The following is a 10,941-nucleotide window of genomic DNA, read 5'->3' as shown; positions in this document are numbered from 1 at the left end:
AGCCAAATCCCACTTTCCCCAAATTCCACTCTTCCCAAATTCCAATCTTCCCAAATCCCAAAATCCCCAAATCCCAAGATCCTCAAAACCCACTCTCCCCAAATCCCAAGATTCACGAATTCTGTAGACCCCAAATTCCCTAGATAGCCAAATCCCACTTTCCCCAAATCCCAAGATCCCCAAATTCCAATGTCCCCAAATCCCAAGATCCCCAAAACCCACTCTCCCCAAATCCCAATCTCCTCAAATCCCAGGATCCCCCAAAACCCACTCTCCCCAAATCCCAAGATCCCCAAATTCCACTCTCCCCAAATCCCAATCTCCCGAATTCCTTAAATCCCCGAATCCCAAGATCCCCAAATCTCTAAACCCCCCAAATTCTTAGATTTTCAAATCACTCGACTACCAAATCTCTGAGATCCTCAAATACCTCTGAAACCCTAGCTATCCTCAAATTTCCAAACCCCCCTATCTGAAAATCCCCAGATTTCAAAAATTCGTCCTTATACATTCCCTAGGGAATCCAGATTTGCAGTTGACTGTACGCGAGGATGGCGAGAGGATCTCCTCGCCATAAAGATTCGTATCGGCCTGAAAACGTCGAGCTCCTCTCTTCTCCTCCTCTCTCACTCTGTTTTATTCCGACCGATACATCTTTCGTTGCTCTCGCTCGATCATCTCCGCGAGAAGCAAAGAGGGCGGCCACACGAGGGCAGTGGGCGTCCCTTTTCGAGATTTACGACGATTTAATCGTACAATTAATCTAACACCTTGTTGCAACAACACCTCGTACCGCGTATCTCCGTTACCTCCGACTCTCGCCGAGATTCCGGGCGAAAAAGTCCGAGCCAACCCTCCAGGAAGGAAGGAAGAGGCGACGGATAGAGGAGGGACGAGCAAAAAGAGAACGGATGGATCGACGCCGGAGCCGTTCCGCTCTTCCCTTTCGATCTATCGTGCTTGAATCGCTGGCAGAAAAGTAGTACCGTGGTGTTAAAGGGGAGTAACTGACCAAAGTAGATGGAGAACAGAGGGCAACATACTTTTCGTCGCTGTCGATTGAACAGTGGTGCGCAAAATTACTACGCAAGCTTTAATACTTCGCTTCCATTACGAATTACTTCTCTTAAGTCATAAAATGACTATTACTTCAAGAGTATTACGCGAGAATTATTTTAATTTACAAGCAAAATTATTTTAAATTAATCGTAGAATTTATGCAGAAAATATTCTTGAATCGCATTCTTCAAAATAAAAAAAAATTGTTTCAAGCGAAAAAGGTTATAAATAATTATTGAAATATTCTGGTCTAAAATTTTGGCCCAACGATTGCGCGTCACTGATCCTTAGGTTAGTCTTATGAGAGAGCAGGCACGTATAGTTACGGTAGAATAAATGAATCCTCCAGTTATTTTATCGGTCCGCCATTGTTTCGCGATCTGAGAGCGGTCCCGTGGCCGACACTCTTAAGCAGATGTAATTTAAACGTGGATGCGTTTAACCGTGCATCGAGAAAAATCGGTATCGTGCCTGTTTTAACGCTGCTCGAGATAACGGTTCGATAACCGACAAATTAAAAATGATTAGCTCCAGGTATCATTCGATGCATCGTACGTCTGCTGCTCACTGTGAGCACAGTTTCTCTTCGGGGACTTTGTATTTATTTTCTCTTTTTGAGGTTTGATTTTTTCTTTTGTAAAATGCTCTTCAAAGATTTTTATATACTTTTTGTTATATATTATTTTGGAAGGAATTTTTGTTAATTTTTTATTTTATTGTTTTGTTAAGAATTTTTATAAATTTTATGATGTTTTGGTGAGAATTTTGATAAATCTGATGCTATTGATTTTATTAAGAGTTTTGATACATCTTCTTGTTAATGATTTTATCAAGAATTTTCATAAATCTTGTATCAATTATTTTATTAAGGATTTTAATGTACTTTGTATGAATTATTTTGACAAGTATTTTGTCCAATTTTATAACAATTATTTCATCAAGTATTTTGATATACATTGTATCAATTATTTTATCAAAGATTTGAATGTACTTTGTATAAATTATTTTGACAACTATTTTGTCACATTTTATAACAATTATTTCATCAAGCATTTTGATATACATTGTATAAATTATTTTTATCATATTAATTGTATTTTGTATAAATTATTTAGTCAAATTTTTAATGTATTGTACATCAATTATTTTGCATCAATAAATTTGTCTCACACATTGATATATTTTACATGAATTATTTTGTCAACAATTTTGATACGTCTTTCCTCAATTATTTTGTCAGACACTTTGACATATTCTCTATGAATTATTTTGTCAAGTACTTTGATAAATCCTGTATCAATCTTGTTAAGTATTTTTTTAAACATTTTCTTCAAACAACATCAGAAATCAACAAAGTTACAAAAATAATTTTGATAATCCATTTTCATATTTTTAATTTCATCAAAAATTTCTACCAAATGATTTTGCTTGTATATTACCAAGTAAGATAATTGTTTAGCGTGAGACACGGAAAATTTTGAAGAGGCATAGTATCGAAGAAGGCATTGCACCTGCGCCCGTTTTGCACCTCCTGGAGAAGCCGTCCGGGTATGTTCGAGCGCGATATAGAGACTGCCGTGCAGAAGGGGACACCCCCGCAAACGAGCGGGATTGCTCGTGTGTCCGTACGACCAAGGACAACAACATTCTCCGCAAAACTAATTGCCAGGTAAATATATACGAGCCCGTTCGAGCGCGGCCGAACACGCGCCGATACACCTTCACGTGAACCGCGAGCACCTTATAGCCGAGCGTAAACGAGAGGAACGAGGACGAACAATGAGATCCTAGGGACGATAGGTGCCACCAGGGAACGAGGAAAAACTCGCAAAAAGGTACAAGTATTCGAAAGACGGGGCTGCTTTTTACTCATAGCCTCGGATAATGAGAACGGGGAAATTGATGGGAAACCACGGAGATAAGGGATGAACGTAAATTAATCTAGTAAGGATTCTTACCTCTTTGTTGCTGAAATTTTCGATGGATTCGAGGTACATCGAGGTGTATTTCTGTTGAGGAATTTAGGGTAGATTTTGGGTAGATTTTGGGGAGATTTGAGGACTGTTTCTTTGGTAGATTTAAGGTATTTTGGTTAGGGACGTTTGAGAATGCAGAGATTTTGAGAGTTTCAGATTTTCTTGTAGGGAGATGTAGATAGCAGTTTTTGTCTCTTCGATAGATTCGAGATATATCAGTCGATGAGGTGTATTTCAGTTGAGGAATTTATTAGTATTTTGGGTAGATTTGAGGACTGTTTCTTTGATAGATTCAAGCTATTGTAGTTAAGAGCACTTGAAAATACAGAGATGTGGAGAGTTTCAGATTTTCTTGTAGGGAGATGTAGATAGCAGTTTTTGTCTCTTCGATAGATTCGAGGTATATCAGTCGATGAAGTGTATTTCAATTGAGGAATTTAGGGTAGATTTTAGATAGATTTTGGGGAGATTGGAGGACTGTTTCTTTGGTAGATTCAAGCTATTGTAGTTAGGAACACTTGAGAATGCAGAGATTTTGAGAGTGTCAGATTTTCTTGTAGGGAGATATAGATAGCTGTTTTTGTCTCTTCGATAGATTCAAGCTACATCAGTCGATGAGGTGAATTTCATTTGAGGAATTTACTAATATTTTGAGCAATTAAGGACTTTCCTGAGGACTTCAAGCAATTCTTGATGACTATCTCTGTCTCTTTGGTAGATTCAAGGGATTGCGAATGGGTTGGTGAGGGACGTTTCAAATAACAATGCAGACACTTTGAGAGTTTTTATCTCTCCGACAGATTCTATACACTGTAAATGCATCGATAAGATATAAATTCATGAATATGCTTATTAATGTCTCAGGTAGATAATGGTTGACTGGTGTTTTTTTCAGTAAACAAGATATAACTGAGTCAATGAGATACAGTTAAATTGAGAATTTCTTCTTAGAGTGGTCTTGTTCTGACAGAGAAACAATTTCGTGTAACTAGTCTGATTGGTGAACACACGAAGGTCATATAAAAGTCAATTTTGCAGTGAGAAGTGTTCAAGGAGACTTGCATTAGTAGATTAAACTTCACCCCGTAGATACACTAACATTAATTAAACCACTTATAAATATATGTAATTATGTTCAAAACTTATTCATATAACTTCTGAATAAAATAGTACACCAAAAACTAAAATCAACCAAAAATTTTCTCTAGCACACTAATAATAGAAAACCATCGATCCAAATTATAATAAATGTAATTATAATGTAAATCGTTTATCGAAAAGGAAATTGGACGAGGAGATACCCAGACGAAATAAAGATGGAGAGAAGAGGTATAACAGAAAGAGGAGAGTACGCGAGGGAGCAAGTATATAGGATCTTATAGCATAGAATTTATTGCGAAGCCCACGGTGAAACGAAGCAAGGAGAGAAAGAGAGGAGGTTCGTTGTACGAGAGAAGCGCATAATTTATGCTCTCATTATGCGACAAGCAAGATTCATTACGGGCGACAAGCATTGTCGCGCCGATTCGGAGATCGATCGTGGCTCGGTAAATAAATACGCCGAACGATGATCGGATACCTGGCAGAGAAGAGAATGAAAAAGAGAAAAGAAAATGTCCTCGGTTCGATCTTATTATCCTCTTGAAAAGTGGCGATGTGTGCGTGACGATAAATGGACAATCGATGATAGAGTCGGAAATAATAGTTATGTGGTTAATTATGATAGTGGTTTGTGTTAGAATTCTAAAGAAATTTACTTATTTTAATAACCGTAGAAATATTAACTCTCTGTGCTGGTAGGAATTTGGGGTATTTGGGAAATTGGGGACGTTGGAGATTTAGGGAATTTAGGGAAATTAGAGAATTCGGGGGATTTGAGGAATTTGGAAATTTGGAAATTTGGAAATTAGGAAATTGGAAAATTAGGCAATTGGGAAGTTGGGAAATTGGGAAATTTGGAAATTTGGAAATTGGGAAATTAGGCAATTTGGAAATGGGGAAATTTGGAAATTTGGAAATTTAGAAATTTGGAAATTTGGAAGTTTGGAAATTTAGAAATTTGGAAATTTGGGAGTTTGGAAATTTAGAAATTTGGAAATTAGAAAATTGGAAAATTGGAAGTTTGGAAATTTAGAAATTTAGAAATTTGGAAATTTGGAAACTTGATAATTTGGGGAATTTAGAATTGGAATTTATAAATTGAAAGGCGTAAAAATTTGCGAATCGAGGAATTAAATTTGAAAATTTAGAAATTTTGGGAATCGAAAAGTTTCTAAATTTGGAAATGTAGTTTGCAAACCCTAAATCATAGAAAAGAATATCAACTTTGGACGAAAATGCCCGAAGATGCGGGTGTGAAAAAAAGAAAAATTTGATCCGGACCGCGTGGTAGCAAGAATGCTGACTAAGGTCATCATTACTAGTCATTATCCTGCTCGGACAACCACTGTAATCCGTATTTCATTTTCTGTCGGTTTTTTGCCCCCTCCCTCTCTTTCCGTAACCCTAATCGACCAAATGGTTACGGCTCTAGATTACAGACGTTGGCGGACGACGACCGATACTTTCCGCGATACTTTCCTAGCGAATCTCCCTAGTGATTTGCACGCTTCGTGGTCACAAATTTATTTTTGACAATTTCTTACGAGACATCGGTCCTTCACAGTGCATCATGTATTCACTAACAGCTCATTCTGATTAATTTAAAGCAAAAGATAAATGGAGTACATAGTATTGGAGTGTTTGTAATTGATTTTCATTATTTCGAAAGATATTTAATTTTTTTATTTTTTCAGTGATGAGAAAAACGGTACATGGCAAAAATGTTGTTTCAACAAATTCGTGGTAGGTTTTTGCTTAATTAAATGGGAGAGAGGAAGCAATACGTGAGCAACATTGTCTCATAAAGAACAGGTTCACCGTTCTACACACGATGACCTTTCGTTTTAGCTCGTTGCTCTAACCCTAACCTCTAACTACTTCGAGTCACGAGGTAGCACAGGATAACGAAACGATAAGTATATTCTGAATTCTCTAAATAATTCTACAAATTTAGGTTAGAAGGAGAATTTGAGGATTTGAGGATTTAGACTTTTTTTAAGTTTCAGTTTGCAAGTTTTTGTAATTTATCAGGTTCAAATTCTGAATTAATTATTTTGAAAGTATTGAGAAAGTTTGCAAATTTATAGGTTTGCAAGATAATAAACTTCTGAATTTCCAAATTTTTAAATTTCCAAATTTCCAAATTTCCAAATTTCCAAATTTTCGAATTTCCGAATTTCCAAATTTCCAAATTTCCAAATTTCCAAATATCCAAATTTCCCAATTTCCCCATTTCCAAATTGCCTAATTTCCCAATTTCCAAATTTCCCAATTTCCCAATTGCCTAATTTTCAAATTTCCTATTTTCCAAATTTCCTATTTTCCAAATTTCCAAATTTCCAAATTTTCAAATTTCCAAATTTCCAAATTTCCAAATTTCTATATTTCTATATTCCCAGATTTACAGATTTTCAAACTTCCAAATTTCCAAATTTTCAAATTCCTCAAGTTTCCCAAGTTCCCCAAGTTCCCCAAGTTCCCCAAGTTCCCCAAATTCCCTAAATTCCCTAAATTTCCTAAATTTCTCAAATTCCCCAAGTTCCCCAAATTCCCTAATTTCCCAAATTCCCAAAATTTCCTAAATTTCTCACCTCCCAAATTTCCAAATTCCCTTTGAATAGAACACCCTATACATTTTCCCCTAAAATCCTCACAACCCAACATTACAAACGAACACCTAAAACACACATTTTCTCCCGTTCCTTTTTTCTCAAAACCTTAAATCAGTTCTATTTTTAAAGCCACTATTTTGATTACGGTAGCTACTTGATTTGCAATTCTAATCGACGAGCTATTTTGCCCAGTAGCTATCCCTATGAAAAACACGGCACATCGTAAATTTTGTACCACAATGAGGAACCACTTTTCCTTCGGGTTACCTAAAGATCTTCTGAACTTTTTGTAGATTCCAGACGGGCACACGTCAACGTAAAAATTTAATTGACATCTTCGGTAAATTATGAGCTATTTTTAAATTAAGCGATGAAAAATATCTTCAACATTATTATATTGTAATATTTCTCAATTTTATATTTTTAGTTTGACTCAATTTTATAGCTCAAGGTTTACAGGTACTTAAATTTAGCTTTAATCACTTTTTAATTTTTATGGTAAATATGAGAGATGGAATAGATAATTGGTATACAGAATGTAATACATAATTTTTTATATAGATTGCTATGTACTGGGTGTGCCACAATTATTGTAAGAGCTGAAAAGGAGTGGTAGGTGAGGCAATTGGTAGGAGGAACAAAAAATTGTTCAGAATCAGCTACCACCCCTTTTCAGCTCTTACAGTAGTTGTGAGACACCCTGTATATTAGACTGCTATAATAATTCAATGCATCTACAGATGTCAACCCATGAGTTGGTGCGTGACCTAAACTAAAAGAAGTCTTATTAGTCTTAAAACTTCCAGTCTAAGCGTGCATTTTTTTATTCTAACCACCTGAAGCCCCTAAACACTTCTCTTCACGCGCCACCTCACGTGTTGCCATCGGTAGCTTTCCGTTTCCCCATCATAAATTAATAAATCAATAATATAAATTCCTCAAACCTGTAAATTAACTAAATACCCGAGTAATCATCGCAAATACCATAACAACCATTAGCAATATTCAAATTGCACGCGCTGATAAATATATGATCGACAGTTTAAGTGGACCTACCGCATAAATAAAATCGCGTACGAGTCTCGCATAATTAAATAGTTCTGGGAGTAAAAACTCGTTCCATCTCGGATAAAAACCGTCGTTCGATAAATACCGGCACGTATTAAGGCGCTGATTAAAGGACAACGGACGGGATTGAATTAATATCTTCGCGAAGTGTTTAATTAAACGGCTCGGAATAAATGAGGCTGGCGATTTTTATTAATCCCCCACCGCCCCATCGGTGTAACCGCGCGTATTTCTATGAGATATTACTTACCGAGCAATTAGTTCTATCTTTCTTAACCCTTTTAACCTATCGACCTCTCTTCCTCTTCAGGTTCGCGGCATCCTTGGGACCGATTACATTCTCGCGGGACAAGGTTGTTAGAAAGGGTAAGGAGAAAGACCGGTGAACACGTCTATGGCCGGATAATAAGGTGTAAGAGGAAGGCTCGTGATATAAAACGAACTAAACCGTCGGTGACCTCTGTTTACTCGACGATACCTCAGTTCTTTGCAAGCAGGAAAAAATTGATTGACGTGGTTCTTTAAAAAATTGTAACTCGATGGAGAACTCTTTTATCAAAATTCTGTGAATTTTATTCGGTATAATTTTGTATAATTTTTTTAAATGATGTGTTTAATTGTAGTTTCTTTAAAATATTCGTGATGGGTCAATAATTGTGGCGTAGACCCTAATAAAATTAATACAATATCCCTGGTACAGCATTTTCTTTAAAATATCCTTAATGAGTCAATAATTATAGCGTAGACAATAAATTAATACAATATCCCTGGTACAGTGTAGTACATACTACAGTAGTATGTAGTATAATAATATAATAGTAGTACAATAAAGGTTATTTTATAATAATACTACAATATGCTATCAAGTATAATATACAATGACTCTCATTAACCCTTAACAGAGCCCTATAATCATCCTACATACAAAAAAAAGTGCGAGGTGATCGCTACTGATCACAGATGTTAAACGTTCCGCCATGTTGATCTAAACCGGAGCTCGCGCGGCGGCAAAATTCAAACCAACTTCAGTTCTCATAACAAACTGACAAACATTTTCATCCAATTTAATACTCCAAATATAAAATCTATGACTTACTGTATTTATCGTATAGCACGGTCAAATGAGAACCATCGTGTTATCGATGTGCCAAGATAAAAATGAAAAATACTGAATACCAAAAGTAGATGATCATCACCGACTCGGACGCTGATTGAGTAATTATTAATGGAAGTCGGTGATGCCGGCGGACAAACGTGAAATATTATTGTCAGTGGGTTTCGCAATTTTCCAAACGGGTTTCTTCGGTCAAGTACGATGATTATCGGTAACCGTAATCACTGGGGGTATTAAACGGGCGGTCGTTTATAATATTTATTCGCGACAGGGACGAATCAAAATGGAAGGAAAAGGATTGAGTTTGTAGACTTCATTTTTATATAGAAATAAAATTTCGATAGTTCCAATGTTACTTAACATAGTATTGACATAATTTTATTGATATAATATGCAATATACAAAGTGATGTTAAAATTCTTAATAATGAACCTACTGTATAAAGTACGATGTCCATAAATAAAAAGCTCCAACTCTTCATGTATTTCTTCTAATTATTTATTTATAAATAGAGTATATTTTGTAAATTATTACTGCTGAAGATTTATGTTATCACTGTAAGTTTCATTAAACTTTTGTTCTCCACTTAAGTTCCATCATAAAAATATATTTTTATCTTCCTCTTAAATTGTAAAAATTGTATGTACCTTCTAAGTCTCATAATAAAGATATATTTCTATCTCCAAAAGTTTTAAGTTCTCTAAAGATTTGATAGACACAGGCCCTGAAAACTCATAATCCGAGACTGCTCGATAGCTGCCGATCGCAAAGCCATCCGAGACGATTAATCTTCTTCGTCTTTATCCGTCGCGAGATCCTGTGTATCTCATCTTTCCATCGGAAGAAGGTTAATCCCCACCCCCGTTACAACCTTCCCACTTATCGTTTTAACCCTTTGACCCCATGGTTAATTCCTTGCGCGTCGATACTCCAAGTTTACCTACCTTCTGCTCCTCGTCCCTTCGCTACTTTGCATGTGACGATGAGCTTCCACAAATGCTCAGCAAAAAATTTCAAATTAACGTGGAACTCAAAAACCATTTCTGTTATTGTCTTAATGGAACCTTGTTAAGATCTAACTTTAGAAAATTGCTGTTTCATTTTACAATTTTTTATTGATCGAAATAATTGTGAACTTACTTTTACGTCTATAAATTCAGTGATTAGTTAAAGCGACTTGATGAATCAATGATTCTTATTTATTTCAATGCCAGGTACATAGACCAAATAAATAAGTACATATAGTATGTATATTGTTAGAATTGAACATGTTAAAGTAAAAATAAATACGACACCAATATTTTACGATACTCAGAATAATCAGAATATTTGTCATACAAATATTTTTTGATTAACTCTAACGCTATTACGAAAATTGAAAAAGATATTTAAATTTTAACGCCAAGTGAGCTCCGGTTTAGCTCAAAATGGCGGACCAATTTCCTAGCGCACGCAGCCTAGATCATAGCGCATTTGGCAGGTTTTTCTCACATATAGCATGATTTTAGCCCCGTCGACGTTTACGTGTAATGCGAGATAACATCTGCTGACAGTTTATCGAATTTCACGTATCAGGGAACACGAAGAAACAAGGCTAAAGGCGTTCTCGACCATCCATCATCCTCGCGACGTTCGCTCGTTACCGATTCCGTGATCGCGGCTTCTCGCGGCTCGATACAACCAACGGGCCCCTGATTTTTCTGCAAAAAGTGGAAAAAGAGGGCCCCCCAATCGAAGATCTGTCGGTGGCGGCGCGAGGTGTTGAGAGACGTAGCAGGACGTGCGAATGCGAACATAAATCCAAATTAGCGGCAACATAACGCAACCGCGGCTCTATCGGGTGCTACGATTCAGAGGGTTCTCTATCTGTGACCGTTGCTCGCCGATCCGCGAGAATGACGGTAAATCGTAAGCCTCGCTATCGCCTCGCTCGATCGAACGAACAGGAACATTCGTTTCATGAATTCCGGCCCATCGCCGTGCTGCTCTTCTCCCGCGAGAAAATCGTGTG

At 36.6% G+C, this 10,941-nt stretch overlaps 1 protein-coding gene across 2 annotated transcripts in view; it reads left to right on the top strand.

The window, feature by feature from the left end:
* The window catches only part of Ets98B (DNA-binding protein Ets98B), a 93,057-nt gene extending 83,765 nt beyond the window's left edge, over positions 1 to 9,292 (top strand). Inside the window, exons 6-7 of one of the 2 annotated variants that reach the window (XR_013038134.1) lie at positions 2,519 to 2,728; positions 8,127 to 9,292. Coding sequence is in view for 1 of the 2 variants with exons in the window: in XM_076531451.1 (XP_076387566.1) it covers positions 2,519 to 2,523 (5 nt within the window). In the remaining variant the exon portion in view is untranslated. Of the gene's footprint in view, positions 1 to 2,518; positions 4,214 to 8,126 lie in introns of those variants that run through there. The other variant, XM_076531451.1, reaches the window with a different exon arrangement.
* The last annotated feature ends 1,649 nt before the right edge of the window (positions 9,293 to 10,941 follow it).

The sequence above is a fragment of the Megachile rotundata genome, chromosome 4 (genome assembly GCF_050947335.1).
Source record: "Megachile rotundata isolate GNS110a chromosome 4, iyMegRotu1, whole genome shotgun sequence".
Taxonomy (NCBI): Eukaryota; Metazoa; Arthropoda; class Insecta; order Hymenoptera; family Megachilidae; genus Megachile; species Megachile rotundata.
This window is presented reverse-complemented; position numbering and strand designations above follow the sequence as displayed.